Here is a 17,663-nt window from a genome sequence, read left to right as displayed (position 1 = left end):
AGCGCATCTCTCCCCTATTGTGAGGTCGCAGCTGAGAAAAAATGATGTTGGACATGAAATTTGTAATTATGGACTTGAGACGAACCAACCATGAAGTTTGGTTTATTCAACTGTATTAAATAGTGAACATCTACTGCATAACATCCTAGGTGCAAGTGATCTTTAGTAACTGAGCGGAAACAGTTTCTTCCCATCAAGGTCATGGCAACCTTGACCTTTGACCTACTGATCTCAAAATCAATAGGAGTCATCTAACAGTCATGACCAACTAGCATACTAAGTATGAAGTTCCTGGGTCTAAGCGTTCTATAGTTATCGAGCGGAAACAAACATGCCACTAACTAGCATATGATGATAACAATTATGTCTTTAAGTTGTTACACCAGTACAGGTAAATGTAGAGTCGTGATAAAAAAACGAAAAAGGCCAAAAACCTTGCATGCAGTTTTCTTTCACAGCAGACAAAAGGTGATAAATTCTCAGCGATGGTTCCTCCTCTGTCCCCATTTTTACGAGCTCCCGTTGCAGAATCACAAGCTGATCGATTGTGAAGAAGTTAAGGTAACGATAAATCTTCCTCTTCTGTTTTATGAAGTCCAGCCATTCACCGTAACAGTTCTCCATAAAGTCAGCAATTTTTGGAACCATATCTTCCAGCCCCTCGACATCAGACTTCCGACCCTAGTACATAAGTAAAAACATCTCTCATAAAATTTAACACTAAAAGAACATAAAATTCAACAGAGCAAAAAGTATTTTTTTATAAAAAAGGGAGCTGCTGTTGCAGGCATCTGTATACTTAAAACTTACTTTCAGTTCCGGAATATCTTCTCCCTTCCCGAATTCTAATTTCGCACACACTGGTCTCTGTTGTGCCAAGGAACAGAGGAAGTTTGCATTCCAGCCGTTGAACAGTACACATCCAGATGAGCACAGTTTCAGGTAAACAGAGCCCAGACGTGTCACGCTATCAAAGATCTGAACAAATAAAAAATAGAATCATCATCTTCGCCGATCGTTGAGTACTTATAAACTTATTTCATCCGTTTTTATGTTATTTTTGCTTTATTCTTCGTTGGTGTCAAGTGATCTGGTCATTGCTTTTGCCTGTATTTTTCATTGTATTACTGTAGTAATATTTCTTGAATTTTGATACAAAGTTTTACTGTAACTTTTCACAACTGAAGTTATTTTGTACAAAACCATTTTTTTCTATTTTTTAAGTCCAGGAATCTTAACACCATCAACCCTAAATGAACTCCTTAGATAAGTTTTATCACTTTACATCAAAGCTAAATAAAGATACTCAGCAAAACCATTTTCCTATTTTCAGAAAAAGCAATCTTTACCTAACAGACCCCAAAAACAATATAAAATACCTAAACTTCATGTTTCTCCTTAAACAAGTTCATCTATTTTCAACCCTGGCTTTGTCCCAAAATGAAGTTCAAATGTATATTTTTACAGAACCTTCATACCAAGGTTTATCATTATAAACCATTCCAAACTAAAGATATTGAGAGTAAACACTTTTTTTTCTAGAAAAGGCAACTTTTAGCTTGATCCCAAAGGTAATTGTAAAATAATACTAACCATTGTAAACCTGTCAACATTCACTTCACTCTTCTTGTCCGTGGATTTGGCAGTGGACGAGTCAGATTTGCCAGCAACAAGCATCAGTCGGCTCTGTAAATCCTGGAGCTGGTCGAACGTATAGTGCTTCTGTTGCCGCTGACCATCTTTTCCAGGCACCGTGAGCTTTATCAAATCTTTAACCATCTTCAGGAATGAAAACAAAATGATAGTTTGATTTTCAGACAATTAAGGAACAAAACGTGACAAATATTATAGCTAAATATATTCGCCTTCCTTTGCGTGTGTACTGTTACTATGTACACTGACGTCGGAGAGATGCCCCTCCCCCTTTCCCTTCAGGGCTTTTAACGCTGTACTTAGAACTAACACTATACGTGCCCAAAACAAAAACATACAATCTCTTGTTACCACTAAATATCGTAGCTCTAGGCCTTTCGGTTTCAGATGAAAATATTATAAGAGTTTTACGTCATATCTCTATGTAACACAAGTGACCTTTGTTTGCAATAATGATAAGCCTGATCCTAGTTTCATTGCGGAAGCTTCAAAACAAAAGTTGGCCATGAGGACATAATCAATTTCATCCAAGAACAACAATTGTGTGCATGGTCGAAATTCCAGTGCTGTTGCTTCAAAAATAAACTAGAGGGACAAGATGGCCCTATATCGTTCAATCAATTTAAACTTAAGTTATTGATCAGCATATTGGACGTTGCCCTCACAAAGGCATGCCAAAATGCCACAGGTGAAACTATCATATGTCCCGTTATTAAACGCGTGTATAAATAAACATTGACAAATATGTATTTTTAAAATAAATTACAAATAGTTACTCTTTCAATATTTATAAGTTGAAGTTATTTAATTTGTCACAAAAGAGCACATTGTAACTGCGAATCAGTTCATGATTTTAAAAGTTAATATCGTCAATGATTGTAACACAATACAATTATTATAAAAATAATATATATAGACTAGCACATCCCCTGGCTTCCATGCTTTTTAAGAATCAACATGGGTATAAGAAATTTGAGTTTTCCATTTAGGCATTTAGTGTAAAGAAGCCATGCCTCCTGGCGGTCATGAATTTTACGAATCAACATGGGGTAAAAGAATTCGATACAGGGAAAAAATATGAACCCTATCGCAATAACTCGGGCAGAGCAATTTGTGCTCAACTGATCTTAAAAAGAACGTCAACGGGTGGAAGCCAAGGTCACCAAAGCACAGCTTTGATAGTTGTTATCAAAACGGTGCACGGTCCAAATATCGTTGCTGTAGATTTGAAAATAAGAAAGTAGCTCTAAAGATCACTGTCAATGTTATCCAATGACAACATTTACATTTGTTTTCAAAACTGTACACATGGTCTAAAAAGCAGAACTACAGCTTCAAAAATAAGATAGGTCAAAAGGGGTTGAGTCAGCTTTGATCCGGGGGGGGGGGGGCATTCTTTGAACAAACATGGTAGAGGCTCATCACTGCGTAGTTTAAACGAAGTAAACTTTCAACTATTTTTTATAGAAGTCTACACGCTAGGTTGGTGCTACCTACAAAATATCAAACGGTTGGCAAATTAGTTATAGATAAGAAGAATTTCGAAGATTTCCCTATCCAAGTTTATGGAACCAACATGTGAGCTCCTGAATGGGCTCGTTTTGCCCTGTGGGCATAATTTGAACAAAGGTGGTAGTGATTCACCATATGATGCTACATACCAAATATAAAGGTTTTTTGCCTATTAGTCTCAAATGAAAAGATTTCCTTTTATAAGTCTATACAGGAAACTAGTGACCCCGGGGCGTAGATTCCTGATATGAGCAGAATTCATAGTAGCATATTATCTTCTACCCTTAATTGTTGCTAGATATAGGGTGTTTTGCTAATTTGTTCTTGCTAACCTAGCTGAATTGTATGTGCTTTGCATACAATTTAAACCGTGTTAAATATATGATTTCTTCCACCTTTCGGCAAAAAATATTTTAAATCAACTCAAAACAATTCATTGAAATAATATACAAATTCACCAGAAGTTAATCTTTGGTGTCTTTTACACAAATTGCCAAGAAGAGGACCCCTAACACCTACCCGCAGAAAGGAGGCATCCCCCCCCCCCACCCCTTATCGAGTACATGAATTTTAACCTGCAGCCCTGTACTCCGAAAAACATAAGAAATATAAATTTCAACCTCATGTATACAATGACACCAGTTTTTATTACAACTTTCTTAACAAAAATAGCAGTTATTGTAACTAACAGTAGTCATCTATTTGTTACTAGTACTTTCGCACCCATGAATTTCTCTAAACAAGCAATAAATAACTACTTTGATGCGGTGGTGTCTTCATTTTATAAACCTGAAATCTGTTAATTTGCATCCAATAGAAATAAAGTCATAATTACCATATCTGACATTTCTGAACCTTTCCATGCTCCTTTCCCCACGGTGTAAATACCGTCTGCATTGATGGCCTCAGCTTGCATGAGAGATGTCACCTCGACCGAACCGTGTGCTTTTTTTATTTCCTTGAGCCATTCTAGCTCACGGCTGGTGTCAAGCTATATCAGAATCAAGTCGGTCACATGTGAAAAAAACACATGTACATGTATTTACCAGTTAAGACGTTTATTTGTTTCATTTCTAAAGGGCATAACACGAATATATTGAACAACCAAAATAGGCAGTATATTACACAGAACATAAAATTGAAACTTTTAAAAACAAGACAATTGGAAAAAATGCAGAGGGATTCTCAATGCCTTATCAATTACCATATACTACATGTACTCCATATTAATCACAAGAAGATGGGGGAAAATCGCCTTACCAACTGTTTTGGCAAATTTGGATTTGCAGCAAGTTCCTTCCAGACAACTTTACACATCTCTAAAAGTTGTTTGTAGTTACAATCCGTCTCATCTAAGTCAAATATGAGTGGTGAGTATCCAAGAACGGCTGAATGCAAGCACTGGACTTTGGCAATGTTCAATGGCTCTTCCCCAGCAGACATCATTGCAAGGTCAACAAACACTTTCAACTCTTTTTGACCCGCTGAAAATGGAGAAAATGACTTTTTTACTATCCCAGTTATTTGATACAATATGCGAATAGTTTTCCGAGTGGCAACTTAAACCGATTTATTTCTATAAATTTAGCCATTTTACAGACAATTACATACATGTTTGCATGGATTCCTTCAGCCATTTAACAAGTTTATCAGATTTTACAAAAGCATCCAGACAATGTGATTTCCTTTCTGTGATATCCTTCAAAATCTCGCAGGTCTTCATCAATGCTTTGTCAAAATCTTTGAGTTTGAAGCTTCTTTCTGAATGCTGTAACACAAGCAAAATAATAAAACCTAACATTTGGACAGTGACTTTGTTTTCTTTGCCACAAATGATACCAACGCCATATGATTTTCTTTCTGGCAACAAGACTTGCTTGTAACATACTGACCCCAAGGACATTACGATACTACACATATTCCTTAAAACAAAAACAGCAGATTATGTAACACATCTATAAATGGTGCAACTTCTCGTCTGATTTTCACAATTAACCGAACAATTTAAGCTGCAGTGGATGTGATTTTGTACCAAGATGAATACTGAGGTTTGTTGATTTATGGTTTTAAGATAAGGCTTTAATTAAAGTTATTGCGTTACGCTAAAATCTGCATGGCAATAATGAAGAAAGAAATGCAATGTCAGTATATGAGCGTTTTTGTCGTAAAACAGACAGGGTAAAAGTCACAAAAATCAAAATTAACATACAGAGACAATAGTCTTAATAGCCTGAAAATCTCCCTGCAACCGGTACTGTTTCTGAAATTTCAAAATGACTCTTGCGCCAGCCACACAAGCGGACAGCTGTCTGTTCTGCTTTATTTGTTTGATCCTTTCATAACCTGTTTCTCTTGTTATATCTAACTCCACTATTTCCTGCAAAATTCTCTCATCATCATCTTTGAATATCCCAAACATTCTTTCTGCATCCACAAACATCAGTTCTCCTGTCTTCAGTTGTTTGCAGAAATTGTTCCATCTACAAAGAATAAAATAACTTCTGTTACACATGTTTTTTTCTATTTGGCTCAATTTTCAAGGCTTTAAATATACCTTGACACAGGATATTAATCATGTTGTTAAAGCAGAAAATAAAATACAACCTATAATAGATTACTCATTATTATTTTAACGGAAGCATTTATATTTTGCCACAGGGTTTAATTATTATGTCTTTATTCAATATATCAAAATAACTGTGAACCCTCATTCAAAAGCAGACCAAATAGATCATCGACATTTGTTAAGAAAAATATGCCATGAACTATATAATTCATTGTGGTGGAAGTATTTGTTAAAAAAGCGTCGGAGTATTCTGCTTCACAAACTTCGATATAGCCAGAAGTGTAAATAGAACTGACATACAACAGCGCGCTTGACTTTCGGCTGCTTTGTCTTAGCAATGAATGCATTAACGATGCAATACGTGACCGTCAGAAATAATCAAAAATACAATTATTTTAAAAATTCATACAAACTTGCCTGAAATCTTAAACTGAACCCAATATGCCCTATAACTTTTATCCAAGTTCTGGGCATATTCAGGGACCATACCTTGTATTTAGGATTATATGCAGTTATGTTACCTCATTGTGTGATGGTCCTGAACATTTGATTAGTGTATGAAGTTAATTAAATGAAAGTCATTGGAGTTATAAGTGAAAGTACCAACTTGCCCATAAACCTTAACCAAACAGGGACGACGACGCCTGGGCGAGTAGAATAGTTATCCTTATCCTATAAAAATCGAGCTTAAAATCATGTTCAAGAGCACATTACACTAAGACATGACAACTGTGGAAAACGAAAAATAAACCAAGCCCTACTACTTATCCTGCTGTAAATGTGGACCATGTATTAGATTAATATCCCTGGGGGAGAAGTTCACTCAAATATGTTTTGCCAACAAACTGCAAGACTGAACGACCTGCCTATGGTGACTCCAACATAAACATTTCACACTTGGTTTGCGGGGGTATAAGAATTCCATTTCGAAAAAACTAAACATTGTACAAAGCTTCCACAAACCTTTCATAAGCAGGATTCCATATCACATTTACAACATCAAGAGGAGTATCACAACGCTCTGTTGTACCGGAACATGTGTCGTTCCATATCTTGATGAACACATGTCCTTCAGTCAACTGTTCAAGCCGTGGTAAAATATCTAAAATATCTTGTTCAACATCAAATGCTCTAAGATGTGGTTCAAGGGTTCCACCAGTGTCTTCCACTACTATTGGCTTACAGACTTCTATCAGGGAATGTTTTTCTAGCTGAGATGTTTTCTGCAGAACTTCATCAATTGCTCTGGTATCAACTGAAAAAAACAACACATTTTTGTTGATAAATCGCACTCTAAAACGTTCTTGTTTGATAAAGTGTCATGTTCCCTGACAGCAGCTTTGTCAGAAACATGTGCAAGATTTCATTCGGACGTTAATGAAGATATACTTAGACAGGACCCTTGACATATGATCAAAAGGTTACTGTTCAACGCATACAAATTCAGTCCTTTGTCTCTAGGTCTACCTGTTTTTGTGCAAAAGAAGTTTGGTCCAATGGCCTTCTGACTGAGAGACATTTGACAAACCGAACAATTAACCGTCATTTGCTAACCTTAATGACCCTTTTTTACAAAGCGTTCATGAAAAATATGCCTTACCTGATTTCAAATGGTGACAAAGATTCACAAACACTGTCATCTGTCTGCTCTGGGTCCTGAATGCTTTCAATTCAATCATTCGAATCTTGATTGTAGATAATACCTTTTCCTTCAATCCCTTTTCCTTGGGTCTGATGAGGGAAAGTGTTTCGGAGAACCCTTCCGAATGTTCACTGATCATTTGTAAAATGCCAATTTCGATATTTCCAGTTTCAAGTGTATCCCAACGACTTTGTACCAACGCCGTTGCAACCTGGAGATTATTCTTGCAGTCATCAGTCAGTAATGATCCACTGACGCCTTCTTCATCTGAATTATGAAAGAAAAGTTGGCAAATGCAGGCTTAAGATATAAAACGGCCTATAACGTTTTAAAAAGAATAATCAAAACGAAACAAATTGATCAACAGGAAAATATATCTTAAGTTTCGGAATGTTTCGTTTTTAGCATTTATTATTAACTTCACAAAAATGCAAGTCAGCATTCTGATATATGTAATATCTTCAAAATATTATCATATACTGGGAAATCAAAAAAAATGTGATGGTAAAGTGCTTGAACAAGTTCGTGCAGGTGGTTTTACACCCAGCCGCAAAAATAAAAATCATACAGTTAAGTACATTTAATGGTTTATTGAAGTTTTAAAAAAAAACATTTGGTCAGTGTACAGACAATCTGCAAGTCATAACTATAAACTGACTAAATGTTTTCTTACATCAATGAACACCAATACTAATATATCCATTCTTGAATCTTAAACAACTTTTAAAGAATATTCACTTGGTGGTCAGAGACTAATTCTATGGCTTACTTTGGTTTCGAACAAATAGTTGAATAGGAGGCCAACAAATAGCCATTTTGAAAATATTCATGTCCTGCAACTCTTCTGATCCATTGGTCACATCCGTTTGCCACTGCCGTAGAAACAAGCCAGAGAGGAGATCTCGAAACCTTTCCTTCTCTGTTGAGCTTAGGTACTTGTAATCAATCGTATACCCTCCATCTATAGCCTGATCAAGTAAAAAAAGATAATAGTTGCGAATTCAACAAGACAATTACTTTTGCTTAAAGAGTTTTGTTAGATTTTTTAAACGAAAAGGTAATACCTTTAAGGCAAGGTGGGTAAGACATCCTTTCATTGTTGTATTGAATGTTTCAACCTCAGAGCAATATATTCGTATGAAATCCTTCTTCCGGTAACTGTACAAGCTCATCTGAAAATAAAAATAAACAAGAGATGTTAGTGAAACATTTATGCCCCCTTGGGAGCCAAATTGTTAGTAGGATTTGGACACTTAAATAAAATATGGACAATCAGAAAACCTTTTTTCAGCTTACAGTCACACTGACCTTGACCTTTGACCCACTGACCTCAAAATCAATAGGGTTCATCTGCTGGTCATGACCAATAAGCCTACCTAGTATGAGGTCCCTGGGTCAAAGCGTTCTCAAGTTATTGATCGGAAACCGTTTTTCATGTTAAGGTCACACTGACCTTGACCTTTGACCCACTGACCTCAAAATCAATAGGGTTCATCTGCTGGTCATGACCAATACACCTACCAAGTATGAGGTTCCTGGGTCAAAGCGTTCTCAAGTTATTGATCGGAAACCGTTTTTCATGTAAAGGTCACACTGACCTTGACCTTTGACCCACTGACCTCAAAATCAATAGGGTTCATCTGCTGGTGATGACCAATACACATACCAAGTATGAGGTCCCTGGGTCAAAGCGTTCTCAAGTTATTGATCGGAAACCGTTTTTCATGTTAAGGTCACACTGACCTTGACCTTTGACCCACTGACCTCAAAATCAATAGGGTTCATCTGCTGGTCATGACCAATACACCTACCAAGTATGAGGTTCCTGGGTCAAAGCGTTCTCAAGTTATTGATCGGAAACCGTTTTTCATGTAAAGGTCACACTGACCTTGACCTTTGACCCACTGACCTCAAAATCAATAGGGTTCATCTGCTGGTGATGACCAATACACATACCAAGTATGAGGTCCCTCGGTCAAAGCGTTCTCAAGTTATTGATCGGAAACCATTTGGTATTCCGACCGACCGACAGACAGACAGACAGACAGACAGACCGACCGACATGTGCAAAACAATATACCCCACTTTTTTCAAAAGGGGGCATAATTAAAATAAAAAATCATTAAAATAATCTTGCTTTGAATGGACAAAACGGCTTTCAGGGAACCGCAGAAGAAACGGAATACAAGGCTACATGACAAAGTTTCAAACACATCATATACAAGCTAAATATTCCAAAGAGAGGCTACATGACAAAGTTTCAAACACATCATATACATGCTAAATATTCCAAAGAGGTGAAAATAATCTATGGGTCAATCCATTCTTAGTCGATGCTTATTTCAACATTGGCTCAGTGGGTTTATTCAGCTAAATTATTATTGCATTAGGATTTCATTTCTAAAGTAGTATAAAGAAACAAACTCAGTTTATATGTATGGTAGGCTTTCCACTTACTTCACTCTCAATTCTTTGTTGCAAAGCCCTTGTGATTCGTTCATTCCAGTTGACTGCGAGATCATCATTACTCAATTTTCCTGTAATGGCACTTTCCCAAACCTGAAACAGTTGTTACTTATTTGTCAAAAGGAAAAAGAATCACTTGACAATGCGTAGTACTAGAACTAAGCTGTTACATACAAGACAAGTATAAGGAAGTGTATTACACATAAACTTAATGCAACATCTTTAACATAATCAGAAAATCCAAGAATGATCGTTTAAAACCGTGACCAGCAACCGTGTTATAGCTCATCCTACAGTATTTATCCGAATGACGACGGTAAGACCAAGTGACCACAGCTGTTTTTCATAACACAAGATGATAAGTGATAAGAAAAGGAGCCAATAATTGACAAAATTTCACAAAAACGAACATAAACGGCAAAAACAGACATTTACAAATGCTTTCCGTAAAAACAATGATCTCCTTACATGGAACATAGGAACATGTATATAAAGTGATTGGCTAATAACACACTTTTCCACGATAAACCATATAACCATATATTAAGATCTCAGAAGAAGTTTTATATTAGATTTGAGTTTGTACATTGGTATTTTTATCTGTGTGTTAATGATCTGTGTGTAAATGTTTTTATTAGATTTGAGTTTGTACATTGGTTTTTTTATCTGTGTGTTAATGATTTGTGTGTGTAAATGTTTACACATAAGACCATGCATTTTATTGCAGTTAAATAATGCTTAAAGATGAGATTGAAAGTGTTTTGATATAGAAAGATTTTCTATTGAAGACATTTTTACAGACATTAAACTTTGTTTTATACAGCAACTCTTCTTACAAATTTTACAGAAAACAATCGTACAAAAAATGCATTGAACCTTTAGAAAAATGGATCGATGAAGAGCCGATTGGCTCCAACTTTTAAACGATATTTCTCAAATCTATGGACAAATATCGCAAATTACATGGCTTTCTGAGTCACTGCATCTTTACATCTATACATCTATACTTGCCTTAATACTCTTGAGCATATCTGTACTCGAGAAGGAATTAGCATAAGTTCGAAGCCAATTGAGAACCTTGTTTCCAACAGCATCAATGGCATTCTTTATGTCATTTTCTTTTTTACTGCCTTTGGTTTCAAGTTTGCTGTATGATGACACACACTGCAGGAAAATGCGCACAGAGTACATCAACTTCTGAATCCTATTTGTAAATGCAGCACAATCAACAAGTTGTTTTGCTATGCAGTATGCCATTTCAAAACTTGTCTGTTGCCTGAAAATTCCAAATTAGAACAACAAGAAAACTATGAGTCAGTAAGTAAAGGAAACAATCCATAGAGTATCATTCAATATGGTTGTTATAAAAGGAAGATTTCGGCAGAAATAGTTTTGTTATAAGGCTTGTGATATATATAGTTATAAATAAGTCACTGAAGTAATATTCAGTTTTCCTTTTCATGATCCTCCAAAATTTAGAAATACCAAAAAAAACGTTTTTTTAAAAACATCCAATAGGAAAAAAAAATGTGTTATTTGCGGTTCAAAATTGATAGTATTTGGACTGCATGGCCAAAACGGGATTCTTCTAATCCCTTTGCCACATGAAAAAATACATGTGTTTGGACTACATACATATTTTGATGTTTCCTTGTGAAAATAAAGTAAATGATTGTTATGTCTATATATTCTACGGTAAAAGAGGGCCGTCCAAAGAATCGTATACTTTTTATAGTTTTAACAAAAAAATACAGGTTTCCTCGTAGACGGAGTCTAAAATTATAAGGGATGTACATAGAAATATAACTATTTTTAAATACATTTGAAAGACAGGATGTATTACGTCAATGCCCACAACGTGTTAATGTCTTAAAGATGAATAGGAGCGTGAAGGGAAAAAGTGATATGATTTTTTTTTAAATTACCAATGTGACTTTTTTGTTGTTTTGTGCATTCGTGTGTGCCTATCGTAAATTAAATGTCTTATTGTTAATACAAAGCTTTTCCTCAGTCAAGTCTGCGTTTATAACAGCTTGGTAGACAACAGCATCATCTGACGTCGACACATTTTATCCAAGTTAAAAATCGTTGCGATCCCAAATTATTTTATACTAAAAACGATATTATTCATTCAATCGTCAGCAACTCAATTCAGCAATTCAAGCATTGTTTGGTATATTTTCAGAACAATTTTAACATTTATAGACATAATAAATTTACTTAATCATCATTGTTTATCCATTTTAAATAATGATCAGACATCAAAATTGAAATCTACCCTGGCACATATTAAAACGCAACGATTAATAATGTTCTCTCCTTCTTTCTAAAGAGTAAGAGTACCAAAACAATAGAACAAGATTTGTCACTGTAAGTGTTGAATGCTAAATAAATTAAGCCACAAAACGACCACCTATAGATACTGTTTTTGTATATATACAGCATTCTATGATCAATAACCTCAGTGTGAACTTGGGCTTCAAGGGAGGGAAGTAAGTCTTGCAAATGACAAGTCAACTTTAAGTGCAGAACACTTATGCAATGGTATTTTAAAACTAGAACTCCGCGAGTCGGATGTGTCGCCTGACGAATTATTTACTGTCGACATTATTGCTGTTAGATTGGCATGAGATGTTTTTTTGAAGCAAAACAGGAAATGGCCATTTTGTTGTTGTTGTTGTTGATTAATCGTGACCCCTTGTTGTATTTTTGTAGAGGGTCACCCAAGGAAGCTTCCTGTCAAGTTTCATTGAATTTGGCCAGGTAGTTTCAGAGGAGATGTTCTTTAAGCAATTGTTGACGGACGGACGACGGACAAAGACCGATCACAATAGCTCACCTTGATCACTTCGTGCTCTGGTGAACTAAAAAAGTGTGCAAGGTAAAGTTAAACATGAAAATTAACAAAGGGCTCTTTACTCTCTAATATGGAAGCAAGAGATACAGTTTTTGTGCACTGCGATACCCTTCAATAAGATCTATCTATCTATAAAGTTTCAAGTTGATAACTCTCATAGTTTTCGAGAAATGCCCCGGACAAAATTTAAGCTTGAAAATTAACAAAGGGCAATAACTCTAAACATATAGATGCAAGAGTTACGATTTTTGTGCACTGCACTTTCCCTCAATCAGATATACCTACGGAATAAGTTTCAGGTTATTACCTCCTATAGTTTACCAGATATGCCACGGACAAAACCTAAGCATGAACATTAACAAAGAGCAATAACTCTAAAAATAAGGCAGCAAGAGTTACGATTATTTTGCACTGCACTTGCCCTCATTGAGATCTATCTAGCTATGAAGTTTCAGGTTGATACCTCTTATATTCTTCAAGATATGCCCCGGACAAAACTTTAAGCATGAAAATTAACAAAGGGCAATAGCTCTAAACATATAGATGCAAGAGTTACGGTGCTGTGCACCGTAACTCTCCCTCAATCAGATATACCTACGGAATAAGTTTCAGGTTGATACCTCCTATAGTTTACGAGATATGCCACGGACAAAACCGAAGCAAGAAAATTAACAAAGGGCAATAACTCTAAAAATATGACAGCAAGAGTAACGGTTCTTGTGCACTTCACTTTCCCTCAATGAGATCTATCTAGCTATGAAGTTGCAAGTTGATACCTCTTATATTCTACAAGATATGCCCCGGATAAAACTTTAAGCATGAAAATTAACAAAGGGCAATAACCTTTAAACTAAGAAAGAACTAGAACTGTAAGCCATAGGCTAACGAATACCCCCCACCCCTCCATGTCTAAGTTGTTTGCCCTGGAGTTAGGCCGGACAAAGCTAATTTTGCCTACAAGGGGAGATAACTCCAGTCAGGGTCATGTGACCTGTACCAAATTCACAGAGGCGAAAGTTTACAACATGGCCATTAATTTCTGAAAGTTTGATAAAGATTTGTTGAATAATAACAAAGATGAATCCCGGACAGGGCTTATTTTGCCTACTTTAACACATCAAGGGGAGATAACTCCAGTCAGGGTCATGTGACCTGTACCAAATTCACAGAGGCGAAAGTTTACAACATGGCCATTAATTTCTGAAAGTTTGATAAAGATTTGTTGAATAATAACAAAGATGAATCCCGGACAGGGCTTATTTTGCCTACTTTAACACATCAAGGGGAGATAACTCTGGTCAGGGTCATGTGACCCGTACCAATTTCACAGAGGCGCAAGTTTACATCATGGCCATTAATATCTGAAAGTTTGAAAAAGATTTGTTCAATAACGACAAAGATGAATCCCGGACAAAAAAAAACGGACGGACAGACGGACAGACAGACAACCCGATTCCAGTATACCCCCCCCCCCAAACTTTGTTTTGGGGGGTATAAAAAGTTACTGTTATTGTGCACTGCACTTGCCCTCCATGAGATCTATCTACATATGAACTTTCAAGTTGATAACTCTTATATTCTACAAGATGTGCGCCGGACAAAACTTTAGCATGAAAAATAACAAAGGGCAATAACTCAAAAATATGGAAGCAAGAGTAACAGTTCTTGTGCGCTGCACTTGCCCTCAATTAGATCTATCTACATATGAAATTTCAAGTTGATACCACTAACAGTTTAGGAAATATACCCCGGACAAGTGAAAATGGGACGCTGACGCCACCGCCGACAAAAGTAACCCCTATATGTTGTCTTTTCAGGCGACACAAAAATGCATGGAAAGTCACAGCCCAGATCACCAATAATGGTTTTGCATATATAGATGTACTAGCAACCAATTGTGATGAACTTTTAAGTTTAACTTTGATATTCAATGTAGTGAGGTGGATCTAGCGTGACGCATGAATTTGTTTGCCATACACATCTGGCAGGTTCTAAAAAAATCCCTGTGCATGAAAAAGTCACAGTGACTGTCGAGAAATGATCACCGATATGTGCCTATTTGCATTAACCCATTATGATGAACCTCTACTCTTCGAGGTTATAATGTGGGTCCTGCAAGCAACACATGGTCTTATGTGCCAAACAAAAATCCAATTCTGAAATTTCATAATAATCTGATCAAAACAACTGCAAAAACATCTTTGATCTGACCTAGCGACTGTTTTCCACAAACTTGACAATTCATATACAACCTTGACATGTAGCATTTGAAGACAATAGCTTCGAGATATCAAGTTTTTTTGAAGAACATTTGAGCTGAGAAGTAAGTTATCAACCGAAACCATTTTAAGCAACTATAAAACAAACCTGTGACTTTGTGCAAAATCTTTGATTGTCTGGAGACGTTTCAGAAGTTTTACCAAGCATTGTGTCACCAGCTGAAAAAAATAAAACTGTTGCTGTTCATGATGTCATATTTTCAGATAAAGAACACATTATTATTATGAATAATTCAGCCTAAACTATATTGTTTATTCTCAAGTGATGTAAAAACGAAACTTTGACCACACATTGTTGTTGGTTTTACATATAACCAACTCAAGTCACCAAGTTGTCTGGTTAGCACTGTGGTTAGCGCACTGGCTTCTCACCAAGGCGGGTCGAATTCCAGCCAAGTGACATGTTTTCTCCGGGTTCTCAGGTTTCCCCAACAACATAAGACCCCACTCTCGCGCAATTAACATCACACCAACAAGTGGCTTAGTATAAGTTAATATTTCTTTCGTATGTTAATATTTCAATTTAAGTTGTAAAATAAATAAGACCTTCCCTTCCTTCCCATGAAGTTTGAAAACATCTATCATTTTAAAAGTACTTACACGGAAATGATAAGCCACTGAAAAATTAGGTGCATCTAATTTTGTGTCTTTTATACTTTTAAATGCGATTGTTGTGCATAATTTATCATGTATGTATGTGAATAGTTTACATCAAGTTAAAGATAATTTGGCCAGAAGTGTTTAATGAAAACTTCCAGGGGAGGGGGGAGGGGGGGGGGGGTATGGCAATATTTATAGCTGGTATTCGGTCATGTTCCCAATGGCAAAAAGTTTCTCTTTTTTTCCAATTTCCGAATAAAAATTCCAAGAGACAATGAGAAATTGACGATGAAAATATAAGCAAAACAATTTCCCCTACATGCAAGCATCTATTCACAGAGATATACAATGGTGTAATATCCGGGTCACGGTGAAAGATGGATTTTCATTGGTTGGACTATATTTTTTATCCAATCAGAGAGCATGTAATAAACTAAGAGTTCTTCACATTTTGTTAAAATCATGTGTTATTGTTAACAAAGGATAAATAATTTAAAGTTGACAGTATATTATTCGGTGCAGAAGGGGATTAAAATAACTAATATACAATGCTGTTTTTTGTCATGCCTCAACTACATATAAACATACAGTCATGACATTGACCTTCAGGTTACACACCACCATTGTCATTTCCTCTATAATTCAATGTGAAATGATTATTTTTAGACATCATTTAAAGGCATTTCGAATGAATGCAGACTATGATAAACATTTATATTCTTAAAGTACAAACTTAAAATTACCTTTTAAGCTAATAAAAAGGGGGGGGCAGGGTTCCCCCTGGGTTCTAAAAAGTTGTCGCCACTTTTTCGCGGGGGGTTAAGGGGGCCGCGATAGGCCCCCTTATGGGTCCAGGGCAGCGCCCTTGTGGGGGCCAAGGGGGCGAAGCTCCCTGAAGCTCATGGGGTTTAAGCATTTTAAGAGCCTTAAATTGCATTTAATTAGCACATTGTCGTGCAAATCATAACATTTTGTTGTACATGAAGCACAAGATATTAATAGCAAATTGTTATTCTGTTGACAAAATTCATTGTATATGGACTAGTATATAAATAAAAAAATATTGCAAAAAATGTGACATAAACATCAATATGTTGATTTCAGTCTAATACCTGCATACAATAAAAGAATACATTTGTGAAATTATGAGATAAATTTAGAATAAATGGAAACTCAAAGAAATATACATTGTCAAACTAGGGCCATAACTTTCCTAATAGAAATTTGTCTACCTACTCGTTACTCCAGCCAACATATTAGAAGCCTTATCAAATGGGGTTTAATCCTATTTATTTGATTTCTGTTAATCTTTTTGACACTGTTTGAACTCTTAGAATGCTGCATTTATAGCAATTACAAATTGCGACAAAACCGAAAGCAAGTCTATTTTTAGCGCGTAAACGTCATTAAGAAATTTGCATATCAAGTGACTTTCCGACAACATAAAATTCTACGATTTGCATATTTAAAACTAACACGATAATTACGCAACAACAAGGCTGTTGAGCTAAATATTAAAATTGTTTGCTAATAAGAGACATAACAGTTAAAGGATGTCATTGTTTATCCGTGAAAGCAATAAAATTCTGCAATGATTAGCGAGGTGTTGACTGGGCCGTGACTGCTTGCTTTAATTATCGGATTAATTTTTGTTGTCGCACCAGCAGATGCGCTTGATTTATGACAGTGACAGAATCGATTATCATGCAGGCCGCATGGTCACCACTTACGTCATTTTAAGAAAATATTTTAGAAAAAAATCGTTGTCGCCATAAATTCGCCAAATTTGAAAAGTTGTCGCCACTTTTGCGATTTTGTCGCAAATGGCGACAATGGCGATCGCCAGCGGGAACCCTGGGGGGGGTCGAATGCCCCCGAATGTGACATTGACCTATGAAGAAGGTCAGTACATTGACAACCTACATCCTTATGTCCTTATATTCAGCATTCCATAGTGAATAAACACTAAGTGTATCTTTCATCTTAGAGGTAGGGACATGGGTCTTGCACGTGACACTTCGTCTTGGTATGTCGAACACATGTGGCAAGTTATTTTCAAATCTGTCCATATAAGAAAAATTAGAGCCC

The 17,663-nt window shown here is 36.1% G+C and overlaps 1 protein-coding gene across 5 annotated transcripts in view; it reads right to left on the bottom strand.

Annotated features, from left to right (window-relative positions):
• The window catches only part of LOC128237275 (E3 ubiquitin-protein ligase rnf213-alpha-like), a 123,267-nt gene that overhangs the window by 56,693 nt on the left and 48,911 nt on the right, over positions 1–17,663 (bottom strand). For all 5 annotated transcript variants that reach the window (XM_052952644.1, XM_052952645.1, XM_052952642.1 and 2 more), the window contains exons 11-24: positions 15,064–15,134; positions 10,851–11,115; positions 9,831–9,932; positions 8,438–8,545; positions 8,143–8,341; positions 7,332–7,640; positions 6,695–6,986; positions 5,375–5,645; positions 4,777–4,933; positions 4,426–4,649; positions 4,001–4,156; positions 1,594–1,779; positions 811–978; positions 435–681 (exon numbers count right to left, since the gene is read on the bottom strand). In XM_052952644.1, the coding sequence (XP_052808604.1) occupies positions 435–681; positions 811–978; positions 1,594–1,779; positions 4,001–4,156; positions 4,426–4,649; positions 4,777–4,933; positions 5,375–5,645; positions 6,695–6,986; positions 7,332–7,640; positions 8,143–8,341; positions 8,438–8,545; positions 9,831–9,932; positions 10,851–11,115; positions 15,064–15,134 (2,755 nt within the window). The remainder of the gene's footprint in view (positions 1–434; positions 682–810; positions 979–1,593; positions 1,780–4,000; positions 4,157–4,425; positions 4,650–4,776; positions 4,934–5,374; positions 5,646–6,694; positions 6,987–7,331; positions 7,641–8,142; positions 8,342–8,437; positions 8,546–9,830; positions 9,933–10,850; positions 11,116–15,063; positions 15,135–17,663) is intronic.

Source organism: Mya arenaria, chromosome 6 (assembly GCF_026914265.1).
Source record: "Mya arenaria isolate MELC-2E11 chromosome 6, ASM2691426v1".
In the NCBI taxonomy this organism is placed as follows: Eukaryota; Metazoa; Mollusca; class Bivalvia; order Myida; family Myidae; genus Mya; species Mya arenaria.
The sequence above is the reverse complement of the archived record's forward strand: the minus strand, read 5'-3'. Positions and strand labels throughout refer to the sequence as shown.